The 20,725-nt window shown below is 38.6% G+C and overlaps 1 protein-coding gene across 2 annotated transcripts in view; it reads right to left on the reverse strand.

Moving 5' to 3' along the window:
* The window catches only part of NDC1 (NDC1 transmembrane nucleoporin), a 44,904-nt gene extending 24,179 nt beyond the window's left edge, over positions 1–20,725 (reverse strand). The window contains exons 1-9 of one of the 2 annotated variants that reach the window (XM_059136742.1): positions 20,349–20,725; positions 18,679–18,799; positions 16,290–16,391; positions 13,919–14,093; positions 11,642–11,780; positions 7,421–7,529; positions 4,978–5,029; positions 2,491–2,626; positions 1,646–1,738 (exon numbers count right to left, since the gene is read on the reverse strand). In XM_059136742.1, coding sequence (XP_058992725.1) covers positions 1,646–1,738; positions 2,491–2,626; positions 4,978–5,029; positions 7,421–7,529; positions 11,642–11,780; positions 13,919–14,093; positions 16,290–16,391; positions 18,679–18,799; positions 20,349–20,711 — 1,290 coding nt within the window. In that variant the 5' untranslated portion in view covers positions 20,712–20,725. Of the gene's footprint in view, positions 1–1,645; positions 1,739–2,490; positions 2,627–4,977; positions 5,030–7,420; positions 7,530–11,641; positions 11,781–13,918; positions 14,094–16,289; positions 16,392–18,678; positions 18,800–19,964; positions 20,112–20,348 lie in introns of those variants that run through there. The other variant, XM_059136743.1, reaches the window with a different exon arrangement.

Below are 20,725 nucleotides of genomic sequence, written 5' to 3' on the forward strand. Positions count from 1 at the left end.
TTATATATGTAAGGGGAAATTAGTTGAAATTTTTCATGAAGGAAATACTCTTCCACTTTCTAGACTCCTTTCCTGCCTCTACCTTCTGTAGGCTGCCCCACTCACTGGCGGCTCCATCTACGGATCTCTTTGTGTCTTTTTTCCCACTTCTACAGTGGGAAACTTAAAACATCACTTCCTCCTGGAACTTCCCAGGTCCCCCCAGACAAACATATACTCACACAGCTCTCAACTATTGCACTTAACATAATTTATTGTAACTGCCTGTTTCCTTGTCTCATGTGGTTCCACCCACTAAACTGTGAGGCAGGGATAGCATTTTACTTGCTACCACATCCAAAGGCAGTGCCTGGCACACAGCAGACACACAACATATGTTGTACTTTTTTACCAAAAATCGTCATTTTGCCTCCTGGCAAACCCCTTCACTCATCATTCAAGACAACATAACTTCTGTGAAGGTTTCTTGTTTTGGTTCTAAGCAGAATAAGTGGTTCCCACTGCACTTACCACAGTAAATTTTCATTAGTTTGTATATCTGCCTTTTCCATTAGGCTGTGCTACATCTAATTCATTATTATGCCTTAAGCAACTAGCAGTGACTGACATCTACCAAGTGAATACAGATTTGTTAAGTAACACAATGAGTACCTGATATATTTGTTTTATCTAATAAATTAGTCATAATTGATGTTTAAAGATAATCAGAACCTCAGTGGGTCATTTTCTTATCAATTTACAACTTTTCTAGAGTGTATTCCAAACTCTGGGTTCCATTTTCTTCAAATTCTTTTTTAAGCACTATGATCTCTTAACAGGATTACATATATTACAGATCTACTTGAAAATTTCAAAATGCAATTTAAATCCAAACAAGTTATTCTCACTTAGGTTTAATTTGTGAACTTACTACAGCTTCTTTAAACTCTTCTCATTAAAATTGATTTTAGGGGGTACCTGGGTGGCTCAGTGGGTTAAAGCCTCTGCCTCTGGCTCGGGTCATGATCCCAGGGATCGAGCCCCGAGTCGGGCTCTCTGCTTGGCAGGGAGCCTGCTTCCTCCTCTCTCTCTCTGCCTGCCTCTCTGCCTACTTGTGATGTCAAGTAAATAAATTAAATCTTTAAAAAAAATAAAATTAAAAAAATAAAATTGATTTTAGGATCATTATGATTATCTATTTTGAGTTCACTGTATGTGTACACCTACCTTTGATCATAACAGCCAACAATACTACATGAGTAAAAATACATCTTGACTCATGATAAAAACAACAGCAACAGCAACAAAACAAACAAACGAAAGACAGTATTTTGTTTTGCTACCATAAGGAGTTTGTGAAAAGCAAACGCACATGGTTGTATATCATGGTATTTCATGGTTGGAACTATTTTTATATCTATCCTAAATACAGTTTAGTTTAGCTTGTACAAATACACTGAAATATATTCTTGTATTTTAGTCACTTGGAATAAAAACTGAAAAAGTAAACAGCACTCAATGTAGCATGTACTTGATTTTTTACAATATTGGTACTAGAATATTCTAGGCCCTCAAAAAATGTATCAAATACACTGCATATTAAGTCCATTCCATAAGACAAGTTAGAGGTGACTGTATGAAGACACAAAATGTACAGTTCAGGTACCTTAACGATGAGGGGAGGATTGCTGTTTAAAACCTTTGGGAGGCATTCATCTGACTCTTCGGAAAATGGTGGCTGAACAGGAAACAGATGAGCCTATCAAATATAATCAAATATAAAGACTATGAAATGATGATTTTCTTGACTTTATTACATTCAGTAATTTCACACTGACGGTAATTTATTACAACAGGAGATAACACAACAAATTAGTATCTTCAGTATTTTAATAACAGGTTGCATTAAAATTAAATATACCCAAATACACTACTTTCTAAAATGTTACTTTCCCAATTTTATTAGATCTCTGGCTGCCAAAAATAGAAACAAATATTCTCTACAAACCTACAGAGATGGTAAAATGAAACATTCATTTTCTAAGACAAACACTTGGATGACAAAGACCATGGAAATCCCATTTATTTAAAACCATTTCAATATAAAATTTAAAACTTTCTCTCAAAGAACAATTATTGTCTTACATTAAATATTTTAATAGTAGTAATATCAATAGCACAGAAAACTGATTTAAAATTCACGCATTTAGTATGTGCTCAATAGAGAAAGGGAAACTTTCAGAATAGAATTACACTATAGATAAAACAAAGTAAGCTCCACTAGCAGTTCAGTTTAGTTGCCAAAAATCAAGAACAGTAACACTGTTTCTTACAGACAGACAGACAGCAGACACACAAATGATACATCCCTAACAAAGTCTTAGAAAAGAAACGGAAACCCAACTTACTCATAATGGCTCTGGGCACAAGAGCATACTGCTCAGTGCTCTGCTATAAATAAGTCTGTGCACTCCCAAACACAAAAGCATTAACAAAAAATTCATTACAAACCTCTGTGGCAAAGATTTTGAAGAGTATCCATGAGATATACCAAGTCATCAGAAGAAAGACACCACACAGCCAGACATGGTAGAGTAATGAGAGATTGAGGAGGCCACGCACAGTGTCAAGAGGCCTGTGAAAGTGCCTATGAAAGCAGAAATTACTGTTTAATCCTATGAGGAAAATACAATCTAAGCATTTAATAGACTTGGGCCTCATAATGAAAAACAAATAAATCTTACTTCTAAATAATAATGGTGATATAGATGCCTTTCCTTTTGCACCCCATAAAATTCTCTCCCTGATACCTTTTTTATGAACTACATAAGGGAGCCTTAAAGGAAGAACAGACCTAAATTTGTGCTCAGTTTCTTCTGTTCCAAATCTTCACTGTCATTTACTATGAAGGAAGAATGAGTCAAGCCTATAAACCAACCCCTAGAGGCTGGGTAAAATTTTACTATTGTTACTTTGTAATTTGATACATAGCCATTCAACAGGACTAGCACCTCTCCTGGGTCAGATTTCAGCTCTATCTGTACACCCTAAAAACAGTTCCACAATAGTTAACAGGACATGGCACTATCTAAAAATCACAATCTTTACTTTTAAAATAATTTAAGAAACTGTTAGAAGGCTAAAAGAAGGGGCACTTGGGTAGCTCATTTTGTTGAGGATCTGATTTCAGCTCAGGTCACGATCTTGGGGTCCTGGGATCAGCCCCATGGGGCTCTGTGCTCAGCGGGCAGTCCACTCATCTCTCTTACTCTGCCCCTCCCCATACCGTACATGCACTCTCTGTCTCTCTCTCAAATACAATCTTAAAAAAAAAAAGCTAAATAAAGTGAACACTCACTGTTTTACCAAAACACTGAATAGATCAATAGGCAAAGTCCTCATAGTCCTACAACCACACAACTAGCAATTTTTTAAAAAGATATTATTTATTAATTTGACAGAGAGAGAGATCACAAGTAGACAGAGAGGCAGGCAGAGAGAGAAGGGAGCAGGCTCCCTGATGAGCAGAGAGCTCGATGTGGGGCTTGATCCCAGCACCCTGGGATCATCACCTGAGCCAAAGGCAGAGGCTTCCCACAGAGCCACCGAGGCACCCACAACTAGCAATTTTAAAAACAGGATTAGAACCTCTGGCTCTGCCATTTATCAGTGCTGTGATTATGTTAACTGGTTGACCTAACCCACCTCAACTTCTTCTTCCATATAATAGTGGCATATAATCTCTTTCTACCTCTTATGGCTATTAAGAGATTTGAAACACCTTATATTAGGAGTGCCCAGCATAGTACTTAACATTTCCTGGGAAGAAGCAAGTTATTTTTAGATTTTTAGTAAAATTTTTTAAGGTTTTTTAAAATTTATTTGACAGACAGAGACCACAGTAGGTACAGAGGCAGGCAGAGAGAGAGGGAAGCAGACTCCCTGATGAACAGAGAGCCCGATGCAGGGCTCAATCCCAGGACCCTGGTACCATGACATGAGCCGAAGGCAGAGGCTTTAACCCACTGAGCCACCTAGGCGCCCTTTTAATAAATCTTTATTGAGGGCCCACCATGTATTAGGGACAGTATATTAGGCACTGCCATATGAACAAAATACATTTTAAGTGAAAGAAAGAAAAAAGTACTATATTAAATTATAATCAAATTATTATTGTTTTTCTTTTTCCGTTTGACCCAATGTAAAATTCGGATTAACATGACCCATGCATTTAGTTTCATATCGAGCAATTAAGCAGAAGACAAAACTAAATTTTACCTAGGAATTTTTAAAGTTAGAAATTGAAATTCACAAAGTAGGAACCATAATATCTTAAGCACCCACAAATATAAGTATCTTCACTCCCAAAAAATGGTAGTAGTTAAATCCATATACGATGCAGAAAAAAACCTCACAGTAGAATAATCAATAACTAAAAGAACAAATACTACTAGAGAAATTTACACTTACTTGCCAAGTAAAGATTAAAGCTTTAACTATGGGCAAAGTACATTGGGAATAACTAGAGCAATACACCAGAGTGCTACCCCCTTGATTGACACTTAATGACCTTCAACTGGTCCCACGACCCTGCTCAATTATGGCTTCCTTAGAGGCAAAATTAGAATAATACCATAGCACTGTGCTCGCCTATTCCAACATAGCAGAGAATGATGACTGAGGAGTAAAGCAAGAGTGCAACTCAAGAAGCTCACATTTTCATAATATAAAAGCTATATCTAATGAAGAACAAATTATCATTGCTGACTTCCAGGTAGAGGAACTGGGTGACTACAGAGACTGGAGCAAAAGGATTCTTTTTAACTGTATAACCTGTTTTATGGCACTGGAATTTTAAATTATGCGAGCCAGGTATATTCCAAAATGAACACAATTATTTAAAGGCTAAATCTGAACACCACCATCTGGAAGTGGCAAACACCTAAAAAGGATGGAAACTAGCAGTGTTAAAAATCAGACTTTTCACCTGTCACTTACTCATCTATCTGAAGATCCATCGCAGTGCTAATCCAAGCTTTGGGAATATGGCCTGAAAGGAAAAAAATACCATGCTATGAACATAAAAAGTTAATACAGCAAATCTTAACCATGCTTTAGTATGAGGTTGATGAGATGACCACGCAGACACAAACACCTTGGTCAGAATGCTACATTGTTTGATTATGAGTGGGCAGAAGGAGTGCCTAAAAGGCTCCATCAGTTAGGCATTCAATTCTTGATTTCAGCATAGGTCATGCTCTCAGCCCTTGGCTGTGAGATCAAGAAGCCTGACTTTCTGTGCTCAGCAGGGAGTCTGCTTGAGATTCTCTCTCCTTCTGCTCCCTAAGACTCCCACTCTCTCTAAAATAAAAAAATAAATCTTTTTTTAAAAATGGTCAGGAAAAGAGAATAATTTCTAAATACAGAAGTCCTTGCTTTGCATGGGTCAGATTACGTACATATTTCAGTCATATTTCAGTGGCAGTTAAGTTAAATCACAACAGTCCCCCAACAACACAATTCAAATTTCAGTTACCACAGTATATTTACTGTGAGCAACTGAACATAGTACTTCTAGCTTTTCAGTACACAAATCAGTATGTAGATAATGGATACACACCATAATTTGTGACTAATCACATCCCTTCTTACTAAGTCTGTTGGTGACCGGTCATTCAGTTAAGGCACAGAGAGCAAAACGTGTAATTGTGCTGCCTCTTTGTCTCCCTGAAAAGCCCACACAACATTTTACAAAAACGAGTAACTGAAAGAGAACACTGGCCAAAAAGACCAAAGTGCAACAAAAAAAAAATGAAAAGTGGAAACACTTGAAATGAAACCTGAATGGAACGTAAGTGGGTTATAGAAGATACAGCTGACCACGGAAATGCTGATTGGCTGCTACATCAGCCCAATTGTACAATACAATTGTAGGAAACATCCAGACTCATGGTAGCAGGTTAATGCAAAACAACCAAGTGTTAACATTAAATGACAATTATAAGGGCAATATAGAAAAATGGGTTATATAAACTACAAGTGAAGGAAGGAGACAACAGAATGGCCTATGCCCAGTGAGAACAACTCTAAAATTATTCCATAGGAAAAAGTAGGAGCAGAAAGTTATATAGGTATCCCCTGCTTTTCCAGTTTGTGTTATGTCACTTCACTTTTATGAAAGGCCTATGCTAGCACCTGTTTTCACCAACTGAAAGAAATCCAAATTTACAAATAAGGCACAAAAGGGAAAACAGCATTCAGCACTTGTTTTGTCCCAAGCCAGAGCTGTCACTGCACAGAAGCAGGGCATCCTGAATGGTGAGAGGGGTGCAGCCAAGTTCCTAACCTGCGAAGTACACTCAGCATCTCAGCATCAAGCCTCCAGAGCTTTCAACTGTGTCTGTGAGCTTCTGTGCTTTATCCCCATTTGCTCTGTGCATCAGTTAGCAAGATGTGTCCAAAGGCATTAGAAAAGCCTAAGAGAGGTTATTTTGGGGGTTTGAGATACTCAAAGATCTTTCCATATAAATTAAAGCTTATTGCTTCTTCACTTTGTGCCATTTGGCTTACAGAAGGTTTCATAGGAACTCTCTACTTTCAGATGGTGGGGGAAACCTATAGTCTGAAAAGAGTATTTTAGGATGTTGAATTTTGTTTATATATTATTATGTGTTGCTATTGAGCTTAATGTTTTCCACTCAACTTGAACTGTTCATCATATTAAATAAGTACATCAATTTTTGTACTTAGAATTCATGTTAACAAATTCTATAAGGTCTCCTCAGCAGCAGGATATTTCTAATATATTAGTACCAAGTTATAAAAAGCTATAAAAAAAAAAAAAAAAAAGGAGTAGGTTATTTACAGAATATACAATATTTTTTAAAAGCATTTTTTATTGTAGTAAAAACCACATAACAAAATTTATCATCTTAACCTTAAGTGTACACACACTATATGCAATTTGTGCAATGGATCCGTGAACTTTTTTCTTTTGAAAATCTGAAACTCTCTACCCGCCAAGCAACAATCCTCCTTTCCCCTTCCCACACAGCCCTGCCAAGCACAATTCTACTTTCTGTTTCTAAGAGTCTGGCTACTCAAATAATACCTCAGATAAGTAGAATCATGCAGTATTTGTCTTTTTGCAACTGGGTTATTTCACTTAGTATGTCCTCAAGGTTCATCCATGTTGTAGCTTGTGACAGCATTGCCTTCCTTTTTTAAGGTTGAATTATATCCCATTGTATATACCAAATTTTCTTTAACAATATTGTTAACTAAGTAAATACTCTATGAAAATCTAAACAATGAATCAGTTGGACTAATCACATACCTACAATTAAGAAACATACAAATACAATAAAAAATGGCTTTGCAATTGACATTTTCTGAGCAATGAGATAACACATACACTGTATCAAAAAACAGAAATTCTTACCAAGAAAATAATAAAGGATGCAAAAATTCCTAACCAGGAACAGTGATTCCACACAACTATGCTTAACTAACAAGAGCAGAGATCTCCTGAAGCGTAAGAATTTGTATTGCTATGAAAAAAGAAGAAAAACAGAATCAAATGACACATCCAAGTAGAGGTTCAATTTTATTTTAAAGCAAGCACATAACTAAAACAGTCCACATATAAAAAGCATAACCACTGTATAAAAAGACAAAGTTTATTCCAGAGGTTAAAAAATCAGTAATTACTGATGATAAAATATTTAATATTTACATTATACAACATCTCATTGATACGAGAGCAGATATGACATAATTAACAATACTGATCTATACTTACACTAAGGACTACAGAGACGGAGTAAGCACAAAAAAACATATGACCAGAACAACAGCAGCTAACATTCTTTGGTTCTTTAGCATGTACCAGGTACTATTCTAAGCACAACCCTATAGAGAAGGTTCCATTATTATCTGCATCTTATTTATGAGAAAACCAAGGCATACTGAACCAATTTACCAGCTAGCAAAAGGAAAACCTGACATTTTAATCCAGGCAGGCCAGTTTCAGAGAATGTAATCTTAAATATAATGTACACACTGCCTCTACACTAACTGTTTTTAAATGCTATCTTCAAGAAAAACAGGAGGCAAGACACTAGACTGAGTCAGGAGACCTGAGTTCTAGTGCTTCTCTCTACAGCACTGAGCAAGGCATGTCTCCAATTATGTGTGCAGTAAGAAGGCTGACCCAGCTGAACAGTGCACTAATGAGTAGTACCTTCAATTCTAACAATATAAGAAAGAAATATCAATTAAGAAAAAATGTGAAATGCTTTTTTCCTGGTAAAACTAAGCTTTTGTGAAATAAAGAGTATTTGCCCCCCCTCCCATTCCTGCCCCAAAAATACCAATGGAAAAAAATATTTTTAAATTATTGGAAAGAACCTAAGGAAATTTAATGCAGCAAAGATGAATTTCCCAAATTCTAGTCTTCTTTTATGCTTCTATTATGACTGATCCTTCTTTAAGGAAATTCAGAAGCTAAAGAAGAGCAAATAATTACAGTACATAGGTAAAAGTTTTATCTTCATACCATGTCTGTGAACTCCTACAGTATCTTTGCCAAAAGCAGCCCATAGGAATACTTGGTTACTAACCACACAGCTTCAAGAATCCTGGTTTATTTGGATATATTCAAAGTCTGAGATATGCAACTGCACAATTCCATGCAGCCACTGGATACTAACCTTCTTATTTGACACCACCGCCACCCCCTCACCCAGTAAAAAGAGTATAGTTCCTATACTATTTCCACTGAGGCTCTCACCTCAACCATTACTCACAGGGTCCAAAGAGGAGAGGGAAGCAGGTAGGCATTTCAGTAGATATGCAGAGAATAGCTAATATACCCTCTTATTGCTTCCCAGCTGAAGTGTTTTTCAATTCCCTTTTTGGGTTTCTTCTGTTATTTAGCTAGAAACTACCCTCTACTGAGGATTTACTACATGCCAGGCTCTATAAATCTTATCTCATCTAATATTTTCAGTCTTGTTGGCCTTGAACTTGCCAAGCCCTGTCTTGTTGTTCATCCACTTCTTTGTCCTCTCCTCCTCGCTAATGTTCTGCTTTTCCCTATCAGTCTGTCATTAAGAGTTTGATAAATGGAATTGGCTTTAGAACTACAGGCTAGTTTAAAGAAAAATTAATAAGCTAATGGTAAACTGGTTAGAATTAGATCTCCAAAAAGACATAATCTTTCAGAGGTACGTGAAAACAGTGGTTACTGAATAATAGGAATAATATAAAACTGTTTATGGAAGCTCCACCTGACAAGATACATAATGTTGGAGGCATTCTATACGTAAATGTACAGGAAAGGGTCTATACTAAACTGGTCACAATTATCTCTGAGGTAAAGACTGAGATTGGCCCCAGAATGGCCAAAGGAATTTTCATTTTATCTATACTATTTGAATATTTTTTAATTGAAATGTTACCGCTATACTCTTAGGAAGTAATCTGACATCACAAAAGATGATGATGATGCTAATAATAATGGTTGTTACTGTCTGTAAAAAAATAATAAAAAATAATTTTTTTTAAGGTCTAACATTCCCTGATCAGCTTGTCCAGTTAAAGAAAAAAAGTAAATGGCTATTGCCATCATATCACTTTATTGAGGTTCAGAAGAAGAAATAGGTCTGATCTTACACTGAGCTTACAATTTCCTGAAAAATCAATCCTGCTTTCCTTAGCAACTTAAAGTACATAAGGGGAGGTTATATAATGTAGATCAGGCTCTGGTATGCTGGAAAGCTAAGGTATGGTGTCCTTCTTCCCCCTCAATCTTCTGAGGAGGCAAATATATCCAGGTGGGCAAACAAAGGCAGTTACAAACGTGACAGATGAGAAACTATGATCCTAGGCACAAAGATTCAAGATTTCAATTGCTCCTACCAAAATCCTGACCTCCCTTATTCTACTGCACCCACCCAACAAAACCCCTATCCCGGGGCGCCTGGGTGGCTCAGTGGGTTAAGCCTCTGCCTTCAGCTCAGGTCATGATCTCAGGGTCCTGGGATCAAGCCCCACATCAGGCTCTCTGCTCAACAGGGAGCCTGCTTCCCTCTATCTCTCTCTCTGCCTGCCTCTGCCTACTTGTGATCTCTGTCAAATAAATAAATAAAATCTTTAAAAAAAAAAAACCAACCCTATTCCAACCATCCCCAGGCTGGAGAGAGCACCCAGCTGGGCAGACCAAATAGCACTATACACTTAAGGTTCCAAGAGATGCCCCCAAAACATATTTTGGCCAAATAGTGAATGACCAAATGTTAGAAGCTACGCTTCTGCCAGAGTTGAACCTGAAGTCAAAGCTAAATATTACCATCAGAAGAGAAACTTCTGGGATACAAGAATAAAATTTAGCCAAACGAAATTACAAAAAATTTAGTAGGCAAATTTAGTAGGCAAATGTGACATTGCATAGTAGGAACAATTTATTTGTACTGTCAATTACTGGCCTGCCCCTACATTTACTCTACTGCCTATATGTGAAGTTAAAATGGTCACTTTCAACTGAGGTTCAGGAAGGAGCAAGGTATTTGGGGGTATTTCATTTTTCTTTAACATTTTTCTTCTTCATATTCCTAATTATATTATTAAAAAATGATTTAGCATGAATATTTCTGTACAGAATTTCAGGGGTTTTCTTCCTTATAAAATTTTAAAGTGGTAAAGCTGATACTCCGCTTTTAATTCATGTTCTCAAAACGTGAAGAATTTCTAACTGGGACTCTTTCTTCATACACTCACGGTCTGCAGGGAGGGAAGGGCCAGCTCCTTTTCTGTGAGCACTCCCTCCTGCAGTACGTGGATTTTCAACAGACTGCTCTTCAGGGAAACCAGGAGAAGCCTAATTTAGACACTCCCTTACTCTCACATTTGTTCACACATCACTCCCTCCCCACCAGACTGGGTCCTAATGGGAAGGGGCTGGTTCTAAGACTTTTGCTCCAAGGCCCAGTCCTCGGCCTGCCACAGGACAGGAATGAAGCAACTAAGAACACAGCCAGGAAGAGTGGGAACAGCCTGGGGAGAACCCTGACCCCATAGGAGAAATCTCAACTGATACTTCTTTCTCTTGCTTTAGAAGGTAGTCGTAGTTGCACAGAAGGCTCCTACCAGATTAGATTTTTAAAAACCTAACTGAAAGAGAGTTCCAACTGTCCTAGTCAAAACTGTTTTATTTATTTATACACATCATGCCTTGTTCTAGAAAAGATCTGAGGCAGTAACTGACATTCTATACTTACTTGCATATCGTCAAGCCCATGAGTTCTTAGGTTCAAAAAGAAGCTGGCAGCTGCATAGAGGTACACTGCATGAATGTCATCATCATCCTCCCCCAGCCCTGCTAGGTCACAGCCACTGCCATTACCTAGCAGGGAGGGAAAGAGTGGGCTAAAGCAGTATTCTCAGAGCGGCAGTGGCAAGGGCAGTGATAGCTCTCACACATATGCTAAAATCTCATGAAGACAAGTCTCTCCTCTCCAAATGGCATTTTGATGATCTCAGTCCTAAGTTTTACTGACCACATGTTGAGTTAATCAGATGAGGCCAGTTATATATATATACATCAAGGCAAGTTTACATCTGCCAAATTCTGATATAAGATAACACCCAAATGCTATCTTACCTGTATGATGGGAAATGGCAGATAATTCATGTTGTTAATAAAATACAGGAGACTATAGCTGTAGCCCATAAATGCTCCAGCCAGTAGAAAAAAAAGGTGATACTCATTTAAGCAGGTCTGTGCAGCAGGGCTGTTTAAACTGGAGAGAAACAGGTTATTAATTCGACAGTCAGGGACACATATCACTTCTTTAGGCTCAAACTTTGACTTAATCATTTATTAAATGTCCCAAATTCTAACAAAATAGTTCATTTCAGGTTCAATGCGGGCAAGAGATGAACAAAACCCTCTCCCTGATGCATGAGAATTTGACCTCTCTAAAGGTTAACGTGTTAGCTCTTCCTCTGGAAATCTGAAAAGGGTATGAATGTCCCCAACGCTGCTTACAGGTGGGTATGCTGTATCTAGACGGAGAGGAACTAGAACTGAACGTTATGGACCTGCTAGAGATGCCATCACTTTGGGCTTCTCTCTGTGTTGTCTTATAACTGGGCAATCCTTCACAGGGACCCTTCTCACGAAAGAAAACTTGAGTGCTAACTTGAGTGCTAGCTTGAGTGTCCTAACTTGAGTGATAGCCACGGTGACAAGAAACGTGTGGGGAATAAACAGGCATCATGGAAAAAAAAAAAAAAAATGGGGCACCTGGGTGGCTCAGTGGGTTAAGCCTCTGCCTTCGGCTCAGGTCATGGTCCCAGGGTCCTGGGATCGAGCCCCCCATCAGGCTCTCTCTGCTGAGCAGGGAGCCTGTTTCCCCCTCTCTCTCTGCCTGACTCTCCACCTACTTGTGATCTCTGTCTGTTAAATAAATTAAAAAAAAAAAAAAATTTAAATAATAACAAAAAAAACCTTATGACCCAGCCATTCTACTCCTACGTACTTGCCTCAGAGAAAAGGGAATGTGTATTCATGTAAAGGCTTATTAAAAAAAAAAAAAAAACACATTAGGGGAAAAAAAACCCCTGCCTTATGTAATAGTAATTGAGGGACAAAAAGAAATTAAATATTCATTAGTATAGGGGCGCCTGGCTGGCTCAGTCAGTTAAGTGTCTGTCTTCAGCATCAGATCATGATTCTGGGGTCCTAGGATAGAGGGCTATCCTAGGACAGAGGGCTATCCTAGGACTCTATCCAAGATGGGCTCCCTGCTCAGTGTGGAGTCTGGTTCTCCCCCTCCCTCTTCCGCTCCACCCCACACTCATGCTCTCTCTCAAATAAATAAAATCTAAAAAATGAAGAAGAAGAAGAAGAAAGAAAATTGGGAACTTAAGATTACTACCGTAATCTTTTTTTTTTTTTTTTTAACTTACCTATTTGACAGAGAGAGAGAGATCACAAGTAGGCAGAGAGAGAGGGGGGAAGCAGGTTCCCCGCTGAGCAGAGAGCCCAGTGTGGGGCTCGATCCCAGGACCCTGAGATCACGATCCGAGATGAAGGCAAGGCTTAACCCACTGAGACACCCAGATAACCCTACCATAATCTTTATTGATTTTTAAAGTTAGAATATCAACCTGAAATTGGTATTAATGTCATGTGTTCAAGAACTGTTAACAGTTTATGGGGTGCCTGGGTGGCTCAGTGAGCTGAGCAACCAACTCTTGATTTCGGCTCACGCCATGATCTCAGGGTCATGTGATCAAGCTCCACTGGGCTCCGTGTCGGGTGTGAAGCCTGCTCAAGATTCTCTAAGATTCTCTCTCTCCTTTCTCTTTCCCTGACCTATGTGTGTGCTCTTTGCCCAAAGAACTGTATCAGTTTCAAAATTATACAAGTACTCTACTGAAGAAGGTAGTTGTCATTATTTTAAAGTTTTTTTCTTCATTCTTCCCATACAATCCTTCCTTAAACTCCCAACCTAAATGCCACCTCCTCCAAGAAGCCAGGGATCTTCCCTGCCTCTCAAACTGCCACAGGTTTACGTGCACATCTCACTTTCTTATTACAGCCCATGTCACAGAAGTTCCTATTTCTCTCCTATCACACCCATTTGTGTCCATGGCTTAATTCCCCTCTTGTTCATAAATCTCAAGCACCTTATAGTTTATGCATGAATCCTCTCATAAATCCAACAGCACCTAGCACAGCGCCTTGCAGAGATCATGTCTTAAAAAAACCTGTTGAATTCAGCAAACATAAATATCAAAAACATTTCATATTAAATATAAAAGCACCTTCCATAAAAGTCTTGAAAGCAAAGAATGTCCATAAACTATTTATCTGTGCAGGTCACCTTAGTAACTAAACAAGGTTCCATAAAAAGAATATATTTACTATTACCTCTCAGTACCAGTGCAGGGAACCACAAGGAAACGGTATTGACCCTTGGTTATCACCACAGCACACCAAGCCACCAGCATTCCCATTGCAGCATGGACAAAAGAATGCATGAGCTGCTGAGGGTGAATGATCTTCCCTATCAGTGCCAGTCTGGAGCAGGGAATGGAAGGCACAACTGTAAACAAAGCACATTACAATGGCTTTAGGCTGCAGCAAATGAAGTCAGAGGACCTGAACTATTACTCCCTCTCATACTTGCACAAATATTCCAAAGGGGAGGAAGAAATAGAGAGTCAATGTAAAGTACAGAAAAATTCTAAGTTAAATATTTGAACCTAAAAGATTTTGAAAAGGTTGAATACACAAAGATGTACACAAAAAAAAAGAAAAATCAAAGATTCTGAGAGATGAAGCCTAAGGATAGCATGATTAACATTTTTCAGTTCTTTTTAAATAAAATTTCCTGACAGTTCAAATAGTGTCTACCCTGCCACTCTCTTAGGTGCCAGAAAAGAAATAATCATAATTTTTAAAAGACAGTGCTTGACCTCTGACAAGTTATTTTTACTTCAGCATTTGAACTGGTCAATATATAGTCCAACTGTGAAAAAATAAACCACAAAATACATAAATAATGACAATACTGAATACCAAAATAAATGTTTGTATAGGAATTTCTAATGCCTCTCAGATAATCAAAATAAGTTTTCTGGGTGTATTCGGGTAGGTGAGTGTGGGTTGGAGGGATGTTGACCCTTGAAAACAGCTAGTAGAGGGTTTCCTGATCTAACCATATACATATCCTTCTTTTAATATATTCCAAGTAAAGAGACTGTAGAGAGATGGAAAATTCATGTGAAGGGAGAGGGCTTAGGTGCTTTACACTTTGAGAAAGAGGCTGCTATCACCTCTCCTTCCCCCCAAGAAATGCCCATTAGACCTATTGAGTGTGCAACTGGCTTATAATGCTCTGAACATACCAAATCTTCTTGTGTGTCTAAGCCTTTTTACGTGCTATCCTTTTCCCTGGATCATTATCTTCCTTCTCAAATTAATACAATTCATCCTTTTAGCATCACCTCCTCCAGGAAACTTCCCAGGCTGGGTAAATGGTGCTCCTATATTACATATTCCCATACTATCCAGTGTATTGTAATTAAATATATTTGATGTTTAGTCTGTCTCTCTATTAATTGTGATCCTCTCAGGATAACTGGGACCATAACACTTATATCTTATCCCCACACAATGCACAGCACATAGAATGCTTGTTGAAGGAATGAGCCAAAGTGACTAATCAGACTTTAAGAATGACAAGGCAGAGAGCCCTAGTGTGGCATCTACATCAAGAAGACCTAAGTATGTGGGACCATGTAAAAGAGCACGTGCTATAAGCCAAGGAGATCTGTATGTGGCTTGAACAGAAAAAGATATCCAGCAGTTAGGAGTGAGGGACGAGGAAAGCAAAGGAAAAGGGTATGTGTTGTAACCCCCAGAGTAAGATTGGAAATTTTATACCAGCTCTAAGAAGCAACTACTGAAGAGCTAAAAAGAGGAATGATGTTATACTCGAATAAGAAGCTTCTCACTGTACCGTAAGTACAGACACAGGAATCAGAAAAGGCACAAAAAGCAAAAAGAAAAACAGGAAAAGAAAAAGCTCTGGAATCTAGCAGGTGATTCTCCCAAGGCAAAACATACAACTGGGTTTTTTTAAACTATAGAATTATAGACTTTTATATTTGAAAAGGACCTTAGAAATCATCTGGTCCTGATCTCCTACCCTATAAAGGAGTTATTTTTATAATACATCTGCTGAGTCACAGCTTTAACAGCAGCTGTTAACTATTAAAAGGTCTAAATTTTTTTTATTGTGGTAAACCACACATAAGTAAAGTTTGCCATGTTAACCATTTTTTTTTCCATTTTAACCATTTTTAAGCATGTAGTTCTGCGGCATACATACACTCACACTGTTGTGTAACCATTGCCACTATGCACCTCAGGACTTTCCCCCCAACCTCAACCACAACTGTGCCCAGCAAACAGCTCCCCAATCCCTCCTCCCCCAGCCTGTGGCAACCACCATTCTACTTTCTGTCTTTAAGAATCTGACGACTCTAGAACCTCCTATGTAAGTAAAATCATACAATGTTTGTCCTAAGAGCTCTAAATATTCTTCAAACAGAAACGAACCTTCACATAAATTTTTAGTTAAAACATTCAAAGCAGATGATTCTGTATGTACACTTTAGGCTGACACAAAACAAGCCTGTTACACACATCCACATACTAAACGCGCTGAGCCTGCCATTAATAATAATAATATAAATTCACATACTTTTAAGATGATTAACATCTGAAAACTCACCTGCATAGAACTCCACATTAAAAATACTTATTATTACTACTACCACTGCCAGCAGCAGGAGGTAAAAGATTACATAGGAGCTATACAGATCACTGAAAGAATCTAAAACACAAGAGAGATGAATTAGTAAGTTCATTCAGTCATATAGTCATGATCAGTATATTGCAACAGAAAACGGGTTTGAACCACAACTGTAACTTTCCTTTTAAAAGTTATCTTTTCTTCAAGAATTCACTCATCCACTGTTGACAGGTCCCACAGGACATCAACTCAACAACTACAGTGTGAGTTATTTGGACCAAGCTCTGGGTCCTTTAAAATTATAATAGAATTTCTTTTAGATGACCCAGATGTTAACATCAGAAAAATACTACCATATGCAAATGTCTTTCCTCATGTGAAACAGAGAAATACCACATTTAGTAATATACCAACAAGGCTTCTTTTTACAATATAAATAATATTTTTCAGATCTCTTCTTAACAAATGCAATTAACTTCTATTATGAAAAAAGTAACATTTCTGGAAATAGCATAATCCATAAATCATTCAAATGCTGAATTAAAAAAAAACCATGATATCTTTGTAAAAATACTAATATATTCACATTTTAGAGTAGTTCAACAAGCAATATTTCATTTAAAAAATCTGGCCAAGTTTAAAACATATATACATATATGTTTGTGTATACATGTATACACATATATATATAAAACAAAACAAAACATAAATAAAAATAAAAACATAAATAAGAGAAATAAAAACAGCAAGGAAGTACATTTGCTGAATAGACTAAAACTTAATGAAATCAATAACTTTTAAGAGAATAATTTATTGACCTAAACTAATAAGAGTATTTATTAAGGATTCACAATTAAACCCCAACATTATACTGAGCTAAGAGAATGAAAGAACTGATTCATGTGACTGGAAATAAGTAAGGGAAGAGTACAATTTCTCTAAAAAGACTTTGTGAAGCAAAAGTTGAAAGAGATGAGTAACATTTGATGAGAAAAATGGCATAAATCAAATCTCATCTCCAGATAAAGTATTATTAGGATTAAAAATCCCTGGCCCATGAAATGGCAAAAAGTTTTTTCTTGAGTGCCAAATCTGAACAATGGGTAATGGTTCTAGATTTCAGGACTGAATATTCCAAGCTTGTGACCAGACCACTGAGATCAATGAGGGATCCAGGCTCAGAGAAGGTGGTTACAGAAATACCTGGCATTCCCGTGCTGGCTCATGGCTTAATTTTATCTGCCCTCTAGGTCCCATGCAAGAAGTGATTGAGACCTTTCAACAAGAACGTAACACTACTATGATTCTTTAGCAGCAATAGCTACAAAGACCACAAGGTAAAGGGGCTAACTCCTTGAAAATTAGCACTTTTTTTCTGAAAATTAAATTAACAACACACTTTCCACTTCCCTAGGCAAAAGGAATTTGTTATTGTTGTGGAGAGGGAAATAAAAAGAATTTCGAGAGTATTTGTGCTTTTTAGCCTTAGGCAAGACTTTTTAAAAGAGTTCAAAACCTACTCTGGCAACACTTCTCTCCAATTCCAGTTGGCATAGTGGAAAAACAGGCTTTGAAGTCAGAGACCAAGGTTCAAATCCTGGTTCCATTACTCACTGACTGTATGTCTACACAGACTTCTATAATCTTAGTCTCAGCTTCTTTATTTATAAAGCAGAGATAATATCTCTTTATTATATAGGGTTGTAGGAAGAATAACAATATACTTAAGATGCTTAGTACGGTACGTGGCATGCAGTACATGGCAATAATTGGAGGTTATTATTAATTAACATGATCATAATAAATTTAATAAATTTAGTAATTTTACTTTGATCGCCACATTTAATCTGCTCCAAGCTTTTCTTCCTCATCAGTCTTTGTATTCACCTCTACGCTTCTTAGTCTGTACCTCCTTCCTCCTCTTCTCTCTTCTCATCTTTTTATTAGCCACAATACAGAAATGAAGTAGTCTTATTTTTAGGCAGGCTTTTTAAAAAGATAAATGTCATTATTTTCTACTCAAAATTTTTAAGTAGACAAAGGAAACAGTTCTGGTCCTTAAAAATGAAAACGTCAAAAAAGACAAAGACATAAAAAAATTAAGCTAAGTTTTCAGTTATGCAGTCTTCTAATAATCTTTTTGCTCATGTGATAATACAAATCTCTGACCGATTTACTAATCTTATAATTACACAGTGAAAAGGTGATCTATAAAGGGAATGCCTTAAGGTCACCTCCAAGGGGAATGTTTTGCCATGTCCATCAATACGGGCAGTGATTAAAAACAAATGATCTAAAACATAACACAACTTTTATGTTGAGAAATAGGTCCTGTAAATTTGATTTCCCCAAACTGAGCACCACTTACCAGACAGCCACTGAATAGGATGAAATAAATCAATGCTGCTGAAGATGATAAATACTGTGGTACAGACGGGTAGAAGCAGCACTGACCAGATAATACTCGCAACTATCCTCCAGCCCAAAACCTATAATTAAACAAACAAAATCCCTCAATCATGAAGTCAAGCTACTTCAGTTATTTCAGTTATGCAAATCCTATCTTTTCATATGGGAAGTCAATCACTAGTATTTACACTAGATCATAGCCCATGCAGCTATAAGCTCCAGTGGTTACTCCTATTAATAACATGACATATAACTCCCGAATCTTATAAGATCAGGGAACTGATGCTTGCGTTTAGACCAGAGTCAGACGCTACATTGAACATCACAGTCTGAGGGAGGAGAGGAATTGTCTTAGTTTTATAACTGTATTTTACAACAACTTATACTTGTCTCTCTCTCTCTTTTTAAGATTTATTAACTTATTTGACAGACAGAGATCACAAGTAGGCAGAGAGACAGGCAGAGAGAGAGGGAGAGACAGGCTCCCGGCTGAGCAGAGAGCCTGATGCGGGGCTCAATCCCAAGACCTCAGGATCATGACCCCAGCCAAAGGCAGAGGCTTTAACCCACTGAGCCACCCAGGCGTCCCAGCCTTATACTTGTCTCTTTAGCTTTAATTGATTGATATATCAATATCTAAAAGCTGTACACATTTTATAGGGATCATCTGCATACTGTAATTGTGTTTACAATTATTAGCTATGGCAGTTATTGGACAATTAGCACAATGTATTCATGTGTGAATCACCAGAGCCTACCACTTAAGAGATACAAGATACGCTACTGAATAAGTGAGTAAAGAAGAGATACTGAGGGGTCTGAAGCATGAAAGACTTTACTTTAATCGGATTTACATTTTGGAAGGTAAAATACTCTTGGGTTTGCAAGGTGCTTATGATGAAGGTGGGTCAGAGGGGGCAAGACCCACACAAGAGACAACTAGGAGGCAGTCTACTACACGTGCCCAAAGCCAAAGTTCTCAGTGTACAAAGGAAGGCAGTGGGAAAGAAAGGAGAAAAAAAAAAAAAAAAAAAACTACAGTCATATTTTCTGAAGTACATCTATAGAAAATCAGTAATTGACAATATAGGTGGTAAAGAATAGGCAAGACTTAAGGACTCAAAATTTTAGCTTGGGATACAGTCTCTGCTGAGGCCACATCATATTCTTTCTGATTCTAGATATTCCTACCCCAAATAAGACACTTCTTACCCCAAGTGATCAAATTATTCATTTTGCACCTACCAGATACTCCATCCTTGCATAAAACTCTTGACAATCCCTCCCCCAGTTCCCATGCAGGTCATCCCTGTCATTCTAAACAGCTTCCACTCAGGACTCCTCTCCCACCCTATGACAAGTCTGCACTCAGGACGTCCCGCCACTGCACACTAGTAACCAGCTTTCCCTAGCCCGCCCCGCCCACCCCACAACCAGACTCCACTCGGGACAGCCCCCCACATCCCTCTAATCACTCCCTCTGGCCGCCCCCTCCCCACGCGCCCCCCATGCTACACAGAAGCCGGTCCCTTCCCCGCCCGGCGCGCACGCGCGCTCAGCGCGCGTCCGCCCGCCAGGCCCGACTCCAGCTGCGGGCCGAGCGCACGCCACAGAGCGCGCAGCACTCACGCGCCACAAGATGTCCCGCGACCCGCCGGCGTAGGGCCGACTCGCAGCCGTGGCCATGGTGATGGCGGTCCGGGTTCTGAGGGGTGCAGGAGACAGTACGCCCGCCCGCCACCGCTGTTCAAAGGGAGAAAGGCCCCAGGAGGACCCTGTTGGGGCTGCCTCAAACGCCGCCTGAGAGAAGCCCGGGCCAGGGCCCAACCAGTCCCTTCGAGGCTTCGTCTGGACAGGCCTAACGCGCCAGAAGTGGCCCCCGGACACGTCCCCCAGAGGGGGCTGGGATTTCAGGATCCGCCCGCTGGAGACCAAAAGGTCTCTCCGAAGCAGGGTCCAGCGGGACGCCAGAAACCAGGGGCGACGCTGCATGCTGGGAACTGTAG

This window comes from Mustela lutreola, chromosome 10 (genome assembly GCF_030435805.1).
Source record: "Mustela lutreola isolate mMusLut2 chromosome 10, mMusLut2.pri, whole genome shotgun sequence".
In the NCBI taxonomy this organism is placed as follows: Eukaryota; Metazoa; Chordata; class Mammalia; order Carnivora; family Mustelidae; genus Mustela; species Mustela lutreola.